The following is a 20,484-nucleotide window of genomic DNA, read 5'->3' as shown; positions in this document are numbered from 1 at the left end:
TTTGAAAAATAAGGTCTTAAAGAAGTTTCACTTCTTACGTTTGTACACTAGTTCATGCACACATTTTTTTTATAATAATTTAATTGCCATCAAATATCATGAATATTTTTAGTCTGTCAACTTTAGTCTCATAATTTGTCATCCATCGCACAGATAGCACTATTTACAAAAATCGATTTAAATTGTGTAATTCTTATAATCGATTTATTAAAAATCGATTTTTACCATTAATAAAATCGATTATAAAAAATCGAAAATGGAAAAAAAATAATCGATTAAAGTAATAATCGATTATTTATTCACTTCCCTATTCCTTAGTCATTGCGTTTGATAGAATAGATAAACGAATGTATGAGATTGACATAAGCTGGAGATACGTCACGTGACCCAGCGTAACGAAACGAAAATTGGTAGCCAAGTGGCAATGTTTTTCTATTCTATTAGACGAAACGTGACGAAACGTTAGGTACCTAAGTCATACGACAGGCGCCATACAAATGCTTAGCCAAGTGCACAGAGTAGCCAAGTGGCACTTTTGACAGGAGACTACGCCAATGGGCGTTCGATAACTAGCGTACGCTATAACATCTTGTAGAAATCGAAACAAAATGGCGATTTTATAATCAGCTGTTGAAGTTTCGTGTTGTGTTTAGTGATTATAAAATTTTAGTTTTCATAAAATGCACGCTTTGAGACTTTTAAAAGCTGCGCACGATGAAGAACTTTGGCTCAGGCGCCAAAAAAGAAATGCGTCCAGACCGAGTTTAGAGACAATCAATGAAATGCCGGAACAATTGTTTCAGGAGCGTTTTAGGTTAAATAAAAAAACTTTTAGCGAGCTTTGCTGCAGCCTACGTAACGAAACAAACATACGGGGGACTAAAGAAATTCCTTTGGAAGTAAAGGTAATCCACAGTTTCTTCACTGCGATTGTTTATAATTATTAGTGATGTCCGATATTTTAAATGCCCAATGAAAGGCATGTGTTGTGCATATCTATTAGGTACCTATATTACGTATCCTAATTCTACTTATATTCGTAGGTTCTTTGCGCTCTGAGTTTCTTCGCAACGGGATCCTATCAGAGAATTGTGGGTGTCACACAACATTTGCCACAACGCACTACAAGTAGATGCATTAGGCAAGTTGTGGAGGCACTCAACAGTCCTCGGATAGTGAAAAAATGGATAGTTTTCCCTCAAACACACCAAGAAAGAACAAGAATTCGACAAGAGTAATTGTTTTTATTAATTTATTTATAACTTTCAATGTACAACTACGACATTGGGGCCTTCAAGAAAAGAGCTTATTTGTCCATAAAAGGCCGGCAAAGCACCTGCAACACTTCTTATGTTGCAAGTGTTTATTTCTTATGCTTAAGTTGCTTGCTCTGACATAAAAAAAAAAAAAAACTTTCAATGTTTTGTACAATTTTAATAAATAACATAATCCTTTGCATTGAAGAAGGTTGCTGCTATTGTAGTCACAAACAATTCTATTATACCACAAAATGTTTGTTTCTGTTCAATTCTAAATGTTTTAAAGGTTTACAAAATATTATGACAAATTCATTTGAAAGTCTTTTTAACAATTGTATTATAATATGTTTAATATAATTATGTAGGTAATTGTCTTTGATTATAAAATGTGAATGTACCTAATTACAGATTTCAAAGGAAATTTCAATTGCCAGGGGTAATTGGATGCATAGATTGCACTCACATATCAATTGTAAAACCCCACATTGATGAACAGAATTATTTTAACAGAAAAGGATACCATTCCTTAAATGTGCAAATGGTAAGCTATTTTTCTTTGCATATGTATTATTAGTTAGTAAGCATTGTTTTTAATCATGTTTCATTAAAACAAAATAACAAAGCAACTGCAAATAGAATATTTTTTATAACTTAAATTTTTTTTTTCAGATATGTGATGATAATTTAAAGATTATCAATGTCAATGCAAAATATGGTGGAGCCACGCATGATTCCTTCATATGGTCATCCAGTGAAGTGGAACCATACATGCGTGGACTTCACGAAAATGGTGAATTGACGTGGCTATTAGGTAAATCATTTAATTCCTACCTACTTCTACATATTTATCATAAAAATATTGGAGTTATAATTTATAAAGCTCTTTAACTACATTATTTCTTTAAGGTGATTCTGGATACCCACAGAGAGCGTGGCTGATGACACCAATTTTAAATGCCGAACCAGGTTCTCGAGCAGAGGTGTACACTACACGCCATTTACAGGCACGCAATTGTATTGAACGATGTTTTGGTGTATTGAAGGCTCGTTGGAGATGCTTGCTGAAGCATCGTACACTCCATTACCATCCTCGTGTTGCCAGTGAGGTAACTATTGCATGTTGTGTTCTGCACAATATTGCACTGGATGCTAAATTACCTCCCCCTAATAATATGGCTGAGCAACAAGAGGATGGTGATGAACCGAGTGTGGGGGTTGGACCCATTTCCAGCAACCAAGATGAGCTGATGAGTGGCAGAATAATGCTAAATAATTTAGTTAATAGATTAGTTTAGTAGGTTATTTTTGTATTTTTGTATTTTTTAAAGTGTGTTGTGTGTAGTTTTAATGTGTATTACTTTTAAGCCTAATTTAGTATGCCTGACCAAGTAGTTTTGTATAATATTTTTTCGCTCCTAAAACATTATTTTGTTTACCTACACAGATTTAAATAATGAAACTGCATTAGTTACAGTATATATTAATCCTTTTAAAGTTTCTGATAACTGCTCATATTTTAGTGCAGGTCATAGGTGAAAAAATTGATCATTGTTGCAGCCTCAACCTGTTTTTTATATTTTTAAGTTTGTAATTTTTATTATTGTATTTTTTGTTAGTATTTAAAAAAGTGTGTACTGAATTAATGGTGGTATAAACTACTTAACTAATTAAGTAATAAAATATACTATTATTATGTATATATATGTTTTATTTAATATTCTTAAAACTAAAACAAACACTTAAAACAAATTAAGTACATATAAATCCTATAAAATTTAAAGATTAAAATGTAAAACAACTAAAGACAGAGGACAGAAAATACTGTACTTAAACTATTAAATTAAAATATTAAAATCTAAAACAAACACTTAAAATAAATTAAGTACATATAAATCCTATTAAATTTAAAGATATATATAATAATAGTTTAAAAAAAACTAAAAAACACGCTTTTTGCAAATTGAAAAATGGAATAATTTTATCAAATTAGTGTATTGTCATCGGTCCTCAATAAATCTACAAAGTTTGAACGAAATCTGGCCGTTTAAAGTGGGTCAAAATCGCGCCCAAAGAAGTCGGTTACAAACAAACATTCAAACATACAGGTGAAGCTAATAAAAAGCGTGTAAAAAGTAAAACAACTAAAGACTGAGGACAGAAAATACTGTACTTAAACTATTAAATTAAAATATTAAAATCTAAAACAAGCACTTAAAAAAAATAAAAAGAAAGGCACTAAATAATACACTTAAAACCCTATGAAAAAAAAAATTAAGATGCGGGCCCTTGAGGCAATATCTCGAGCAACCTTTGCCCGATAACAGCTATTTGCTGCATCACCCTAGTTTGCTCGCGATTTGCCTCAACCTTTAGCGACTCCAGCCGCAGTCGCTCCATTTCTCTTTGGTGGAAAAGTTCCTCACGCTCCCTCTCACGTTCATGGAGAAGCTTTTCCCTTTCCCTTTCTCGCTCATGGGAAAGCTTCTCTCGCGTCTCCTCCAGTGCAAGGCGTCGTTGTTCAACCGCCACAAATTCTGTAGCGGCCCGGTCAAATGGCGTTAAGCCGCGATTCCTGCGAGCTCTCTGCATCCCATGTCGCGGCGAGGCAGTCGCAGATCGCGGTGACGCCGATGACCGTCGACCAGTGGGACGCGGAGGAGAACGCGGTAGAGGGGGCGGCGGACGTACTGGTGGTGGTGGTGGTGAGGGCTGTGGGTCTAGCAGTAGCGGTGATGCTGGCAATGTTGGAACACTTGCTGTTGAGTAATGAAAATAATGTTAAGGAGGCAAATATAATTCTGACTTTCACTTATATTATAAATTAGAAATGTTCATCCATTCCATCTGTTGAATAATATTCTCTAGGATACAAGCAAAGACTAATTTATTCAAGTCATTTAATGAATTATGTTCAATTATTATCGATTAAACTATATTATGACGATTGAAAACAGCTCCTAGAAGAAGGCTAATTTAATAAGTAAATAGAGTTTAATAAAACTTACTATTATAATTAAAATTCTCTAAGCCTACAGGAATTTCAATTTCCACATCTTCAGGAATGGGTTCTTCCCTTGGTACTGGTGGCGCCTGAAAAATATTTATTTTTATCAATATATTAGTTATTTATAACTTTTATCATATACTCTTAACACTTACAAATGTTACGATTAGGAATTGTTAGCTAAGTATTTTGTATAATTGATATAGATTTATAAAGAATAAAATATAATTAAAAGATATTTAATGTTCTCATCAACATTAACTATCTATTAATTATATTGTGATGGAATTACATTTTCAAACACTAGCTGTGCTCCGTAGTTTTACCTGCAGTGCTCTGCTCCTGTTGGTCTTAGCGAGATGATATATAGCCTATAACCTTCCTCGATAAGTGGGCTATCTAAAATCGAAAGAAATTTTCAAATCGGACCAGTATTTCCCGAGATTAGCGTGTTCAATCAAACAAACAAACTCTTCAGCTTTATTATATTAGTATAGATTTTCAAGCTGTTTATTTGTTTTATTTATTTAATACAATTCATTTTACACAAGTTGAAAGAGGCTTATATGTAATCTCTTTCAAAATAAATATCTATTATTGGCCATGCAAGTTACAGAGGAATTGGTGTGATACGTAAAGTTGCTATAATATAATAGTACTAACATTAAAGCCATGCTCTTGTATGCCAGCTTGACCAAGAACAGCAGTCTCTCCCAGTATGGCACAGACTCGGTCTTCCAAAACTGTTAGAGACAGCCTGCTGCTTGGACCACCACCAGTACCATTTGTGTGGTTGGAAATCAACATTTTCTTTTTTTTTGTTTTAGTCTTCCAATCTGCCCAGACCTTTAGGTTTACATGTTGTGAGTTAAAGCGGTGCATGAAAAGGGCAATAGCAAAATAAATGAATATATTAAAATATACAGCTATGTTAACAAGATGCAAGTAAATAGCAAAACAATTGAGAGTTTGCAATATACACTTAGGTTAACAACATGCAAGTTAATAGCAAAACAATTGAGAGTTTGCAATATACACTTAGGTTAACAAGATGCAAGTAAATAGCAAAACAATTGAGAGTTTGCAATATACACTTAGGTTAACAAGATGCAAGTGAATAGCAAAACAATTGAGAGTTTGCAATGTACACTTAGGTTAACAAGATGCAAGTTAATAGCAAAACAATTGAGAGTTTGAAATATACAGCTAGGTTAACAAGATGCAAGTTCAAACTTACTTTCTTCCACTTCTCTTGTGATTTGTGAACCCCACCACCAACTGAATTAAGTAATAATGTGAGCCTTGCCCACATTTGGTCGGCTTTTAGTCGACCCTGAGGTCCCCGCTGTGGTCGAGAGAGGTCACCATACCTATGGGTAACACACACCAATGAAGCACTTGGTATTAATGATTTCATTGTTTATTATAAAAATATTGAAGCAAGTTTGGAATCAAAACTGTATTTTTTTAATAGTACCTTTCCATGAATTCTATAAGAGCAGAAAATTGCTCCTGGCTGGCGCGCAGTCTCTCCATTTCTAAACTAGAAAAATAAGTACACATAAATAAATTAAATTTAAACCTTGAAGACATTATATCTTTTTATGCCTCATTGCAAATGCAAAATTAACTTACCTCTATTTGTATTTTTATAATTTAAAGCACAACCTGTATTTTTTAGTTCACTTCAAAAATTTTTTGACTTTTTACTTTTTCCGTTTTCGGAATTCGGCAGTTTAATTTGAATATTTCAAGAATATTTTTCAACATTACTAATGTCAAACTGAATGACAGTTGACAGTTTGACGTACGCTGACTGACGTTAGAATTCGAAGCCATAGACATTAGCGTACGATCCAATAGAATAAGCGTTCGCCAAGTTCTAATCCACTTGGCTACCTGTCGTTTATCGTATTCGATAAGGCGTCAACGTTTGTAGAAAGAGAAACGCTATAAATCGTATGCCACTTGGCTAGGGGGGCTGGTAATTTTAATATGTTCTATGAATAGGGCCGTAATAGGAGAAGATATAACCTAATACAGAGTTACCTGGAAATAACTACCACCGTAATAGGAAAACTACTCCTTTTTTTTAACCGACTTCAAAAAAAAGGAGGAGACGAAAGGAGGAAACGAGAGCGCGGAACGAGCGACAAAGAAGCACAATCGGACGTTGTCACGTTCAATTATCGTCAGTAAACCGACTTTACAGACAACCAATTTTTTTTTTTTTTTTTTATGTATGTACACCGATTACTCCGAGGTTTCTGAACCGATTTACGTGATTCTTTTTTTGTTCGATGCGGGATGGTGTCGAATTGGTCCCATAAAAATTTTATTCGGATAGGCCCAGTAAGTTTTTATTTTATGAGCATTTTTGTCTGCATTTGTAAATGTTGCAAGTGCAAGTTTAAAGTCGGTTGTTTTTAACGCAGTTATCATTATAATCCTAATTCGGACCCATCAAAAATTCGATAAACAAGAGAATGTAAATGCGATAACAGTTTTTTGGCTCATAGAGCAGGCTCCAAGGAGATGTTCGTTTGCATAAATAGCGGACCTAAATCTGACTTCTGATATATATTGTATAGATCCCAGACATCCTATAGACAGATGTTGCCAACCAGTTTTGTGGTCCCCTTCCCCGCACCCCGGTTATTAAATATGGCATACAAAGAAAAAAATAAACATTTCCAAAACATGCCGCGTGGGGTATCAAATGAAAGAGCTTATTGAGTAGATCACGAATATATAGCATACTATAACATTTCTTACACTTTCTCTAAGATTTTTTAGAAAATTTACGAAAATGGTCCATTTTTGAGTTAACTTTAAACCACTATAGATTGAAAACTCATGAATATATTTTTTAAATTATTATTTTAAATAATTAACAATAGTCCATTGTTTACGATTCAATAGTTCGTACAGTGAAATAGTTGCATGGGGGAGTGGGGGGGAGCATTCAAAGATGGCGAGTATATTTTCAAGTTTATGCCAGAAATAAAGGCCTAATACAAAAATATCGGTGTCAGGGCTTGGAATAATTATCTCTGCACTGTCGTTGTGTTTGACAGAATGAAAAATATGGCAGAACATTCTTGAATCAGCCTCTTAACCCGTGTAGCGTCCTACGCACAGCCAGAGGCGGCTCGCCCTAAGGAGCGCTGGTGCAGTGAACTCCCATAAATAATTATAATAAAATCATACTCCTTAATTTCATTATTAATATTAATTATTACTATTTAAAATCAATCGTAATCGTAAAAAACTACTGGCAATACCAATGAATATATCCATCATTCCATCATTCCATACACCTGACACCTGTAGGTATAATACTGTATTATAAAACGCGCGTAGCGGAGCGCTCACGATTGCGCTCCAATGAAAAAATATTCAGTACATTTTCTAATACGAAATCCAATAGGAGTGAAAGAGATAGTTTTGTCAGAGCCCTGCGCGTAAAACAGAAGATTTTCTATGAAAAAATAGCAAAATTCGGAGCGCCGCTCCCGCAAACGTTGCCGGTTCGTTTTTACCGCGCGCCCGTACACAAGACAGCGATTGCGCGACGTTGCCACTCAAAATAATATAAACAAACACTATAGTCAACTTGCACGCGCGCGAATGTACCTATAATCGGGAATTTTCGAATTAAAATCATAAGATACGTGTTGATTGTTGAAATAGCCTGTAGTTATCAGTATTACTTGTGAGTGTTAAAATGGACAATTATAATGTGGCGTTCATTAAAAAGTGTGTTAAAACGTTACAAATTCGGCTTGAATTGAAAGCTAAGGGACCGCCGCAGTCGTCAACGCCAGTAGCAAACGCAGCTACTGGCGTTGACGACTTAGCTCATCTTTCAATCAAGATGAAAAAACATTCACAATCTCGGTAGGTACCATTTGTTGAATGAACTGCAATTGGCGTCTATCGAACGACAAGACATTCGTAAAGCATTAGATTCCGCGTACCGAAAGTCAATACGCGAGTTCAATGACCGTGTCGATGAAAACAGACATATTTTACGAAGGTTAATAGATTGTGTCAAGTTATAGATATTTTTGCACACCAAAAAGAAAGACGTATGCATTTCCTTTATAAGTAATTTTTTAATTAAATTGTACTGCTTTAACATCATGTATTTTCAGTGTTTTATTTCAAGTGAACACCCATAAAATTTTGTCACGAGCCGCCTCTGCGCACAGCGGTTGTAGCGTAACTCAAATTGTACTGAGAGCGTCCTGCGCTGACAAACGCAGTGCGTAACGCGGCCCGTGACATTGAAGGTCATCAGTAGAGACGTACAAGTGAATGTTTCCAGTATAAAAAATATTTCTCTATGCCTTAAACATTTATAATTCAAATCGACACGACTCCAAGACAGGAAATACAGACTAAAACCACAAAAAAAAAAAAAAGTGAATCATTGATTGAGTTGCGTCATCGGCCATAGTTTGTACTTTGTAACGTTCGTCTTGTTCAACGAATATTTGGATTGTGAATTATGCCGAGAGGAATAATTAGATGAGTGATAATTGAGACGTATATTACTGGAAATTTTACGTAGAATACGTTTATGATATTGGTTTTAGGGATATTTGAAGAATACTCAGTGAAAAAGTGTCTCAACTTTTCAGTGCGGAAGACGCAAAATGGCGCTTTTTTTCTTGTTTGTGAATAATGGATATTTGTTATTATTCATAGTGAAATACGTTGTGTTAAATGTGTGAAAATATAAGTGAATGTATTTGGCAATCGTGTAGTGATATGAAAACGTGAATATGATCATTTGATGACTCACCATTATCATGTAAGTGTTAGTAGGTATGTAAGCAATTAAAATTAAAACAAAAGAAAATCAATTTTTTTATAATTTTATAGAAAAAATATATCGTCATGATTACATTTTTATGCTATAACTAGTTTCTTCCTCTTTCCAAAAATATATCATACATGGCATATAATTATAGAACAATAGGGTAAATAAAATTTTCAAACTCGGTAGTCATAAAAAAGCTAGATTTCGTAAACTACCTCGACATACTTGGGACGCATAACATCTGTGCGTATGACGCTAGACGGGTTAACTTCACAGAGCAAGTAATAGGTATAGGAAGAGACGGCACTCAGTACTTCGATTTCGAGCTCACGCACACATATGCATGTATTACTTAGGTTAAGTCTTATATACCAACCTATGAAAAGTTCACGTCAAAAATGATCCACATTGCTGCCAACATTTAAAAGTTGAAGTTGCTAGTGATGTCTCTTTGAGTACATATTATCGATAAAACTTCATATCGATATCGATAAAATTTTCGATGCTGGGTAACATCACTACTAATTCTCATCCTTATTCAAATTTATAGGAAATTAAAAATAAAACACCAACAATGTAGATCAATAAGTTTATTATAATATAATAATAATTACCTATATCTAACATTTTTATATAATATTAAAACTCACTATTATCAGCAAAAATGGATAATTCCATTTGAATTTTGAATTTTACTGAATATCTTTATTTAGGCATGTAGGACTTAATTCGGCTTAAATATTATGTGAATACAACTAGATTCACATTTTATACTTTTCCTTGAAATATTTTGCGGGATTTCTATTTTAAAATCTCATTCTAAATTTCCAATATATCGTTGCCGTTCGGATCGCCATATTGGAATTGTAAGAAGTTGTTGTTTTCTTTGGACAAAACAATAATAATATTATCTCCTCTCCAATTGATTCTACAGCCAGAACATGACGTAATAGAGAAGTTTTCTCGTAAAAATTATTATTTTTTATATCTTCCTTTAATAGAACAGTCATTGGGTATATATTGCAAATACTTAGTCACAAATCACATTAATAATTATTATCAATTATTATCTACACAAAGATTTTAACATTGTTTACACATAACACTTTTTCTTCTTCTTTCACTTTTGGCAGAAATATAACAAATTAAAAAATTCAATGTACTGTACATTAACTGAGTAAATAAGTAAGAAAATCTACGATATACGAAGAACAGATTTTGTTTATCTTCCACCAAAACAATTAATAAAACGCCATTTTGAATTCAAATTTCAAACAACAAATCAACATCAAGAGGTTGTCTATGCTTAAGTCTTAACCATTGACAAGAAATCGAAGAAAGAAAGAAATAATTTATTAATGTATTAGCTTAAAATTAAAATATACAAAAATAAGGTTTAAAAAAAAATAAGAAATAATAATAAATAATTAAAACTAAAAAATTAAATCTAATATTAAATGATTACATCGGAGGGGCCAACATTAGAAATGTTTTTATTTTTTCTAAAAGTTGGCAGAACAGACTCTCCCTTAGGTCTTTGAAAAGTACAAAATAATCTGAACTGTATGTCAATTGAATGAAGTTTAAAATTGCTTGATAATGGAAGCCTAACCAAAACGATGTTCTTAAGGACGCGTTTACGAATCTGACAAAAATAAGCAGTTTTTCGGTACATTTTGCGACAAAATAATACAAAACCAAATTAAACTAATAATTACTATAGATAGATTAATCCTTAACCCTCAATTCACTAGGTGAAATTTGCTAACATAAACAGCTTCCATGAGTCCACTGGACTCATATATTTTCTTGGCGTGTTTTTTTCAAATAAAACTCTTTTTTTTATTAAGTTTTTTTATTATTATTTTTAAATGTTTATTAAGGCACTACAAAAAAATAATAAAACTGGATAAACTTCTGAAATACTCTTAAAAATAAAAAAAAACTTATTCTAATAGTCTTAGAAAACAGAGTTATTTTCAAAGCCCTACAATAATGGCAAATATTTTTAACTAATGGCTCTTTTTAATTTTATAAGACTTCTAAAGGAATGCAAAACAGAAAATAAACAACAAAAATGTACGCTTCTATACAAAAAAATAAAACGTGCAATGGGGTATTGCCACCGATTGCAGGCAGCGACGGCATGCCATTTTTGAGCAACTCAAACATACAGGCTTCAGACATCTAGTGCCTGAATGTGCAGTCTTTGTTCTCTTTTTGTAATTACATGGATAACAATGCTTTCTTTCTGTCCTAGATAGCTTGTCTTCGGTTTCAGAGTGGCTCGCATCTTCATCATTCATAATTTGTGTGATCCATGATTCCAAAACAGAATCTGCCTGGTCTTCATTCATATTTACAACTTTATGTTGTTTTAGATCCATTTTACAAACCTACAACAACAACAAATATTAAAATACATATTTTTATATCATTAATACGACAAATAAGCAACATTTAAGAATCGTAACAAATAAATAAAATATTACTTAATTCACTAGTATGAGTCCATGGGACTCACTCGACGTAATAACTTACCTATTACGCAGCGCAGGCGCACGTCCTCTCGCTACCGCGGTGCCCACGTCACTGCAGGAAGGTACTGAGACGGTGGAGGAAATAAGTCACCAGGGGAAAAAAATATAATAGTTTGAAAGTTCGATGTGAGTCCAATGGACTCAGGTAGTGAATTAAGGGTTAATCTTTAAATGGTAGCAATTTTTTAGTCGAAAATTTTGGTTTATAATATTATCTAATATATAAAAATCAATGCCACTTTTCGTTGTAATTCCATAACTCGAGAACGGCTGAACCGATTTCGATAATTCTTTTTTTATTATATTCCTTGAAGTACGAGGATGGTTCTTATGTAGAGAAAACGTTAATATGTACCACGGGCGAAGCCGGGGCGGACCGCTAGTAAAAAATATTTTCCGTTGCACAAACACAAAATTGACAATATCGTGCTGAATAAAGGAACATTTTTCATGTATTTAATAAAATAAATTTAATGATTTAAAAATATTTTAAGTAAGCAGACATGTCCAACTCAAAAAGGTAGCAAAGAAAACTATCAAAATGTTACAAATAGGCTGAGAAATCAAACCTTATTTTTTCACATATTTAGTTGTAACGCGTGATACTTATTGGATTGAAATAAGGGTTATTTTACTGGCTCATCTTGATTTATTGCACAAAAATTTGTAATGAAATATTTTAGTCTGCGCTCGGCCGCCGTTGTGAGTGGACACTGTGACGCTTGTAAGCAGCTCCTCGTTTACGAAAAGATCACTGTACGAATACAAAATATTTGACCTAATAAACTTGATCCTTCACGCATTCATTTTATTTATAGATTTTATACTTATGGGATTATAAATTTCATATTTAGTTTCTGACTTGATGGAGTGACCTGAAGGTGTACTTCGAAGACTGCTACTGGAACTAATAAACGATTAGAGCTAGGTGTGCCGAGTTTGGGCTCATTTTGTTAGTTATGTTGAGACCTTACCTCCAGACTTGATGGAGTGACCTGCAGGTGTACTTCGAAGACGGCTACTGGAACTAATAGACGAGTAGAGCTAGGTATGCCGAGTTTGGGCTCGTTTTGTTAGTTACATTGAGACCATACCTCCAGACTTGATGGAGTGACCTGAAGGTGTACTTCGAAGACTGCTACTGGAACTAATAAACGATTAGAGCTAGGTGTGTCGAGTTTGGGCTCATTTTGTTAGTTATGTTGAGACCTTACCTCCGGATTTGATGGAGTGTCCTGAAGGTGTACTTCGAAGACTGCTACTGGAACTAATAGACGAGTAGAGACTAGGTGTGCCGAGTTTGGGCTCGTTTTGTTAGTTATGTTGAGACCTTACCACCGGACTTAATGGAGTGACCTGCAGGTGTACTTCGAAGACTGCTACTGGAACTATTAGACGAGTAGAGCTAGGTGTGCCGAGTTTGGGTTCATTTTGTTAGTTATGTTGAGACCTTACCACCGGACTTGATGGAGTGACCTGCAGGTGTACTTCGAAGACTTCTACTGGAACTAATAGACGGTTAGAGCTAGGTGTGCCGAGTTTGGGCTCATTTTGTTAGTTATATTGAGACCTTACCTCCGGACTTGATGGAGTGACCTGCAGGTGTACTTCGAAGACTGCTACTGGAACTAATAAACGATTAGAGCTAGGTGTGTCGAGTTTGGGCTCATTTTGTTAGTTATGTTGAGACCTTACCTCCGGATTTGATGGAGTGTCCTGAAGGTGTACTTCGAAGACTGCTACTGGAACTAATAGACGAGTAGAGACTAGGTGTGCCGAGTTTGGGCTCGTTTTGTTAGTTATGTTGAGACCTTACCACCGGACTTAATGGAGTGACCTGCAGGTGTACTTCGAAGACTGCTACTGGAACTAATAAACGATTAGAGCTAGGTGTGTCGAGTTTGGGCTCATTTTGTTAGTTATGTTGAGACCTTACCTCCGGATTTGATGGAGTGTCCTGAAGGTGTACTTCGAAGACTGCTACTGGAACTAATAGACGAGTAGAGACTAGGTGTGCCGAGTTTGGGCTCGTTTTGTTAGTTATGTTGAGACCTTACCACCGGACTTAATGGAGTGACCTGCAGGTGTACTTCGAAGACTGCTACTGGAACTATTAGACGAGTAGAGCTAGGTGTGCCGAGTTTGGGTTCATTTTGTTAGTTATGTTGAGACCTTACCACCGGACTTGATGGAGTGACCTGCAGGTGTACTTCGAAGACTTCTACTGGAACTAATAGACGGTTAGAGCTAGGTGTGCCGAGTTTGGGCTCATTTTGTTAGTTATATTGAGACCTTACCTCCGGACTTGATGGAGTGTCCTGAAGGTGTACTTCGAAGACTGCTACTGGAACTAATAGACGAGTTAGAGCTAGGTGTGCCGAGTTTGGGCTCATTTTGTTAGTTATGTTGAGACCTTACCTCCGGACTTGATGGAGTGACCTGCAGGTGTACTTCGAAGACTGCTACTGGAACTAATAAACGATTAGAGCTAGGTGTGTCGAGTTTGGGCTCATTTTGTTAGTTATGTTGAGACCTTACCTCCGGATTTGATGGAGTGTCCTGAAGGTGTACTTCGAAGACTGCTACTGGAACTAATAGACGAGTAGAGACTAGGTGTGCCGAGTTTGGGCTCGTTTTGTTAGTTATGTTGAGACCTTACCACCGGACTTGATGGAGTGACCTGCAGGTGTACTTCGAAGACGGCTACTGGAACTAATAGACGAGTAGAGCTAGGTATGCCGAGTTTGGGCTCATTTTGTTAGTTATGTTGAGACCTTACCTCCAGACTTGATGGAGTGACCTGAAGGTGTACTTCGAAGACTGCTACTGGAACTAATAAACGATTAGAGCTAGGTGTGTCGAGTTTGGGCTCATTTTGTTAGTTATGTTGAGACCTTACCTCCGGATTTGATGGAGTGTCCTGAAGGTGTACTTCGAAGACTGCTACTGGAACTAATAGACGAGTAGAGACTAGGTGTGCCGAGTTTGGGCTCATTTTGTTAGTTATGTTGAGACCTTACCTCCGGACTTGATGGAGTGACCTGCAGGTGTACTTCGAAGACTGCTACTGGAACTAATAAACGATTAGAGCTAGGTGTGTCGAGTTTGGGCTCATTTTGTTAGTTATGTTGAGACCTTACCTCCGGATTTGATGGAGTGTCCTGAAGGTGTACTTCGAAGACTGCTACTGGAACTAATAGACGAGTAGAGACTAGGTGTGCCGAGTTTGGGCTCGTTTTGTTAGTTATGTTGAGACCTTACCACCGGACTTAATGGAGTGACCTGCAGGTGTACTTCGAAGACTGCTACTGGAACTAATAAACGATTAGAGCTAGGTGTGTCGAGTTTGGGCTCATTTTGTTAGTTATGTTGAGACCTTACCTCCGGATTTGATGGAGTGTCCTGAAGGTGTACTTCGAAGACTGCTACTGGAACTAATAGACGAGTAGAGACTAGGTGTGCCGAGTTTGGGCTCGTTTTGTTAGTTATGTTGAGACCTTACCTCCGGACTTAATGGAGTGACCTGCAGGTGTACTTCGAAGACTGCTACTGGAACTATTGGACGAGTAGAGCTAGGTGTGCCGAGTTTGGGTTCATTTTGTTAGTTATGTTGAGACCTTACCACCGGACTTGATGGAGTGACCTGCAGGTGTACTTCGAAGACTTCTACTGGAACTAATAGACGGTTAGAGCTAGGTGTGCCGAGTTTGGGCTCATTTTGTTAGTTATATTGAGACCTTACCTCCGGACTTAATGGAGTGACCTGCAGGTGTACTTCGAAGACTGCTACTGGAACTATTGGACGAGTAGAGCTAGGTGTGCCGAGTTTGGGTTCATTTTGTTAGTTATGTTGAGACCTTACCACCGGACTTGATGGAGTGACCTGCAGGTGTACTTCGAAGACTTCTACTGGAACTAATAGACGGTTAGAGCTAGGTGTGCCGAGTTTGGGCTCATTTTGTTAGTTATATTGAGACCTTACCTCCGGACTTGATGGAGTGTCCTGAAGGTGTACTTCGAAGACTGCTACTGGAACTAATAGACGAGTAGAGCTAGGTGTGCCGAGTTTGGGCTCATTTTGTTAGTTATGTTGAGACCTTACCTCCGGACTTGATGGAGTGACCTGCAGGTGTACTTCGAAGACTGCTACTGGAACTAATAAACGATTAGAGCTAGGTGTGTCGAGTTTGGGCTCATTTTGTTAGTTATGTTGAGACCTTACCTCCGGATTTGATGGAGTGTCCTGAAGGTGTACTTCGAAGACTGCTACTGGAACTAATAGACGAGTAGAGACTAGGTGTGCCGAGTTTGGGCTCGTTTTGTTAGTTATGTTGAGACCTTACCACCGGACTTGATGGAGTGACCTGCAGGTGTACTTCGAAGACGGCTACTGGAACTAATAGACGAGTAGAGCTAGGTATGCCGAGTTTGGGCTCATTTTGTTAGTTATGTTGAGACCTTACCTCCAGACTTGATGGAGTGACCTGAAGGTGTACTTCGAAGACTGCTACTGGAACTAATAAACGATTAGAGCTAGGTGTGTCGAGTTTGGGCTCATTTTGTTAGTTATGTTGAGACCTTACCTCCGGATTTGATGGAGTGTCCTGAAGGTGTACTTCGAAGACTGCTACTGGAACTAATAGACGAGTAGAGACTAGGTGTGCCGAGTTTGGGCTCGTTTTGTTAGTTATGTTGAGACCTTACCACCGGACTTAATGGAGTGACCTGCAGGTGTACTTCGAAGACTGCTACTGGAACTATTAGACGAGTAGAGCTAGGTGTGCCGAGTTTGGGTTCATTTTGTTAGTTATGTTGAGACCTTACCACCGGACTTGATGGAGTGACCTGCAGGTGTACTTCGAAGACTTCTACTGGAACTAATAGACGGTTAGAGCTAGGTGTGCCGAGTTTGGGCTCATTTTGTTAGTTATATTGAGACCTTACCTCCGGACTTGATGGAGTGACCTGCAGGTGTACTTCGAAGACTGCTACTGGAACTAATAAACGATTAGAGCTAGGTGTGTCGAGTTTGGGTTCATTTTGTTAGTTATGTTGAGACCTTACCTCCGGACTGGATGGAGGGTCCTGAAGGTGTACTTCGAAGACTGCTACTGGAACTAATAGACGAGTAGAGACTAGGTGTGCCGAGTTTGGGCTCGTTTTGTTAGTTATGTTGAGACCTTACCACCGGACTTAATGGAGTGACCTGCAGGTGTACTTCGAAGACTGCTACTGGAACTAATAAACGAGTAGAGCTAGGTGTGTCGAGTTTGGGCTCATTTTGTTAGTTATGTTGAGACCTTACCTCCGGATTTGATGGAGTGTCCTGAAGGTGTACTTCGAAGACTGCTACTGGAACTAATAGACGAGTAGAGACTAGGTGTGCCGAGTTTGGGCTCGTTTTGTTAGTTATGTTGAGACCTTACCACCGGACTTAATGGAGTGACCTGCAGGTGTACTTCGAAGACTGCTACTGGAACTATTGGACGAGTAGAGCTAGGTGTGCCGAGTTTGGGTTCATTTTGTTAGTTATGTTGAGACCTTACCACCGGACTTGATGGAGTGACCTGCAGGTGTACTTCGAAGACTTCTACTGGAACTAATAGACGGTTAGAGCTAGGTGTGCCGAGTTTGGGCTCATTTTGTTAGTTATATTGAGACCTTACCTCCGGACTTGATGGAGTGTCCTGAAGGTGTACTTCGAAGACTGCTACTGGAACTAATAGACGAGTAGAGCTAGGTGTGCCGAGTTTGGGCTCATTTTGTTAGTTATGTTGAGACCTTACCTCCGGACTTGATGGAGTGACCTGCAGGTGTACTTCGAAGACTGCTACTGGAACTAATAAACGATTAGAGCTAGGTGTGTCGAGTTTGGGCTCATTTTGTTAGTTATGTTGAGACCTTACCTCCGGATTTGATGGAGTGTCCTGAAGGTGTACTTCGAAGACTGCTACTGGAACTAATAGACGAGTAGAGACTAGGTGTGCCGAGTTTGGGCTCGTTTTGTTAGTTATGTTGAGACCTTACCACCGGACTTAATGGAGTGACCTGCAGGTGTACTTCGAAGACTGCTACTGGAACTAATAAACGATTAGAGCTAGGTGTGTCGAGTTTGGGCTCATTTTGTTAGTTATGTTGAGACCTTACCTCCGGATTTGATGGAGTGTCCTGAAGGTGTACTTCGAAGACTGCTACTGGAACTAATAGACGAGTAGAGACTAGGTGTGCCGAGTTTGGGCTCGTTTTGTTAGTTATGTTGAGACCTTACCACCGGACTTAATGGAGTGACCTGCAGGTGTACTTCGAAGACTGCTACTGGAACTATTGGACGAGTAGAGCTAGGTGTGCCGAGTTTGGGTTCATTTTGTTAGTTATGTTGAGACCTTACCACCGGACTTGATGGAGTGACCTGCAGGTGTACTTCGAAGACTTCTACTGGAACTAATAGACGGTTAGAGCTAGGTGTGCCGAGTTTGGGCTCATTTTGTTAGTTATGTTGAGACCTTACCTCCGGACTTGATGGAGTGTCCTGAAGGTGTACTTCGAAGACTGCTACTGGAACTAATAGACGAGTAGAGCTAGGTGTGCCGAGTTTGGGCTCATTTTGTTAGTTATGTTGAGACCTTACCTCCGGACTTGATGGAGTGACCTGCAGGTGTACTTCGAAGACTGCTACTGGAACTAATAAACGATTAGAGCTAGGTGTATCGAGTTTGGGTTCATTTTGTTAGTTATGTTGAGACCTTACCTCCGGACTTGATGGAGTGTCCTGAAGGTGTACTTCGAAGACTGCTACTGGAACTAATAGACGAGTAGAGCTAGGTGTGCCGAGTTTGGGCTCGTTTTGTTAGTTATGATGAGACCTTACCTCCGGACTTGATGGAGTGACCTGAAGGTGTACTTCGAAGACGTTAGATAGACGTTAGTTAGACGTTGTCGTTGTTGTTGTTGTTGTTTGTTGTTGTTGTTGTTGTTGTTTATAATTTATTTAATATGGACCACGAAATTTATAATCATGAATTATTTTTGACGACTGCACGCCGTAACTGCACGCGTGCAAAGTTTTTTGACTTGACCTTGAAAACACGAGGCGTTAGTCGCGCGCGGCGTATGTTTGTATGTATGTATTATGTATGTATGTATGTACATATGCCATGCGTGATACGTGAATAGTATCTGAAAAAAATAAACAAGCAGAAACATCGTAGCCGGGATGCGAGACAATCGGTGCGCGAGGCTAGCGAAGACGGGGGGGCGTTGCGCGTGGGCAGCGAGACATTTGTACGTACGTATGTGTATGTATCATTATTTCGTCGCTGTTGTACCGCGTCGCCCGTGTGCTCTGCGCTCTCCTCGTTGCCGCCGTTCGCGTGTCGGTGTGGGGTTGGTGTTTGGTGGTGAGTCTGTGACAGAGTTGTAGAGTAGTGTGTTAGTTCTATGAAATAATAAAAGACCACCAAAGATGATGATATTGTAAAAGCGTTTGTGCATACGGCGCGATACAGTTTTTAATCTTTAGTGGTGGTAGTAGTAGTAGTAGTTAGTAGTAGTAGTAGAAGAAGTAGAAATTAGTAACTGTAGTAACATTGCGTCTGCCGACGGTTTGATAGATTGTCAGTTTCGTAGATTGTATTTTATATGTGTAGTGTAATAAATAATATTACGCATCTTGATACACTCTCGGAGCGCAGACCGTGAAAAATATACGACTACTATTGAACGGCAGTATAAAATTTTTTATTGCTCACATCGCACACGTTTGTGATGTACCAATGGGCTTTTATCAGATGTTTATATGTGGTCGCAATTTTCGATCCTTCCACTCTCCGTGCGTAGATTGATCGTTTGCGTCATAAAAGTTGACCGATATTAAAATTTTTCCTTCGCTTGATGCGAATGGGAATTGTTAAGGGGTGTCTCGTTAAGATGATACTTTCAACGATTTAACTGACTGTGTTCAGATTTATCCACGTGTGCGCGCGCGCGTGTGTGAATAGTGTGCGTGTGACGGTCGCCGCCGTTGCATATCATGTTATTTAAACACGCCGCGCGCATATGTATGTATATAGAGAAGCGAACGTCGCGGCGGCATCGTCGTGTCACGTTTGAGGCTCTAGCGGAAGCTTTAGTTAGCTCCCTGGTTGATCCTGCCAGTAGTTATATGCTTGTCTCAAAGATTAAGCCATGCATGTCTCAGTGCAAGCCGTATTAAGGCGATACCGCGAATGGCTCAATATATCAGTTTTGGTTCCTTAGATCTTACTCAGTTACTTGGATAACTGTGGTAATTCTAGAGCTAATACATGCAATCAGAACTCTGACCAGTGATGGAATGAGTGCTTTTATTAGATCAAAACCAATCGACGGAGGGCCTGGCGTCTGAAGTCGTTAATTTTGATGAATCTGGATAACTTTTGCCGATCGCATGGTCCAGTACCGGCGACGCATCTTTCAAATGTCTGCCTTATCAACTTTCGATGGTAGTTTCTGCGACTACCATGGTTGTCACGGGTAACGGGGAATCAGGGTTCGATTCCGGAGAGGGAGCCTGAGAAACGGCTACCACATCCAAGGAAGGCAGCAGGCGCGCAAATTACCCACTCCCGGCACGGGGAGGTAGTGACGAAAAATAACGATACGGGACTCTTACGAGGCCTCGTAATCGGAATGAGTACACTTTAAATATTTTAACGAGGAACAATTGGAGGGCAAGTCTGGTGCCAGCAGCCGCGGTAATTCCAGCTCCAATAGCGTATACTAAAATTGTTGCGGTTAAAAAGCTCGTAGTTGCATTTGTGCGCCGCGCTGTCGGTGCACCGCATCCGCGGTGATACTGACACGTTTGCGGAGCAT

At 38.1% G+C, this 20,484-nt stretch overlaps 2 protein-coding genes and 1 non-coding gene across 3 annotated transcripts in view; 2 read left to right on the top strand and 1 right to left on the bottom strand.

Annotated features, from left to right (window-relative positions):
* The first annotated feature begins 614 nt into the window (after positions 1–614).
* Positions 615–2,956, top strand: LOC123691322 (putative nuclease HARBI1). Its single transcript, XM_045635653.1, has 5 exons — positions 615–905; positions 1,044–1,234; positions 1,668–1,800; positions 1,929–2,070; positions 2,166–2,956. Exons 1-5 carry the CDS (start codon positions 681–683, stop codon positions 2,552–2,554), a joined length of 1,080 nt encoding a protein of 359 aa, XP_045491609.1. The 5' UTR covers positions 615–680; the 3' UTR covers positions 2,555–2,956.
* A 459-nt stretch (positions 2,957–3,415) lies between these two features.
* Positions 3,416–5,917, bottom strand: LOC123691327 (proline-, glutamic acid- and leucine-rich protein 1-like). The gene is made up of 6 exons (XM_045635659.1): positions 5,899–5,917; positions 5,741–5,801; positions 5,501–5,633; positions 4,927–5,109; positions 4,265–4,349; positions 3,416–4,015 (listed from the first exon to the last, which is right to left on the bottom strand). The coding sequence occupies exons 2-6, from the start codon at positions 5,797–5,799 to the stop codon at positions 3,531–3,533; spliced, it is 945 nt and encodes a 314-aa protein (XP_045491615.1). The 5' UTR covers positions 5,800–5,801; positions 5,899–5,917; the 3' UTR covers positions 3,416–3,530.
* Positions 5,918–19,765: 13,848 nt separating this feature from the next.
* Positions 19,766–20,484, top strand: part of LOC123691525 — a 1,905-nt gene continuing 1,186 nt past the window's right edge. The window contains exon 1 of the ribosomal RNA XR_006751412.1: positions 19,766–20,484. This exon is cut by the window's right edge and continues 1,186 nt beyond it. This is a non-coding gene — a ribosomal RNA (small subunit ribosomal RNA).

This window comes from Colias croceus, chromosome 4 (assembly GCF_905220415.1).
Source record: "Colias croceus chromosome 4, ilColCroc2.1".
NCBI lineage: Eukaryota > Metazoa > Arthropoda > Insecta > Lepidoptera > Pieridae > Colias > Colias croceus.
The sequence above is the reverse complement of the archived record's forward strand: the minus strand, read 5'-3'. Positions and strand labels throughout refer to the sequence as shown.

Coding starts and splice junctions, on each gene's coding strand:
- LOC123691322 (XM_045635653.1), top strand. CDS start 681: ATGCACGCTTTGAGACTTTTAAAAGCTGCGCACGATGAAGAACTTTGG. Junction 906..1,043: donor AAATTCCTTTGGAAGTAAAG/GTAATCCACAGT, acceptor TTATATTCGTAG/GTTCTTTGCGCTCTGAGTTT. Junction 2,071..2,165: donor TGAATTGACGTGGCTATTAG/GTAAATCATTTA, acceptor TATTTCTTTAAG/GTGATTCTGGATACCCACAG.
- LOC123691327 (XM_045635659.1), bottom strand. CDS start 5,799: ATGGAGAGACTGCGCGCCAGCCAGGAGCAATTTTCTGCTCTTATAGAA. Junction 5,634..5,740: donor CTTATAGAATTCATGGAAAG/GTACTATTAAAA, acceptor TGTTACCCATAG/GTATGGTGACCTCTCTCGAC. Junction 5,110..5,500: donor CACAAGAGAAGTGGAAGAAA/GTAAGTTTGAAC, acceptor GTAAACCTAAAG/GTCTGGGCAGATTGGAAGAC.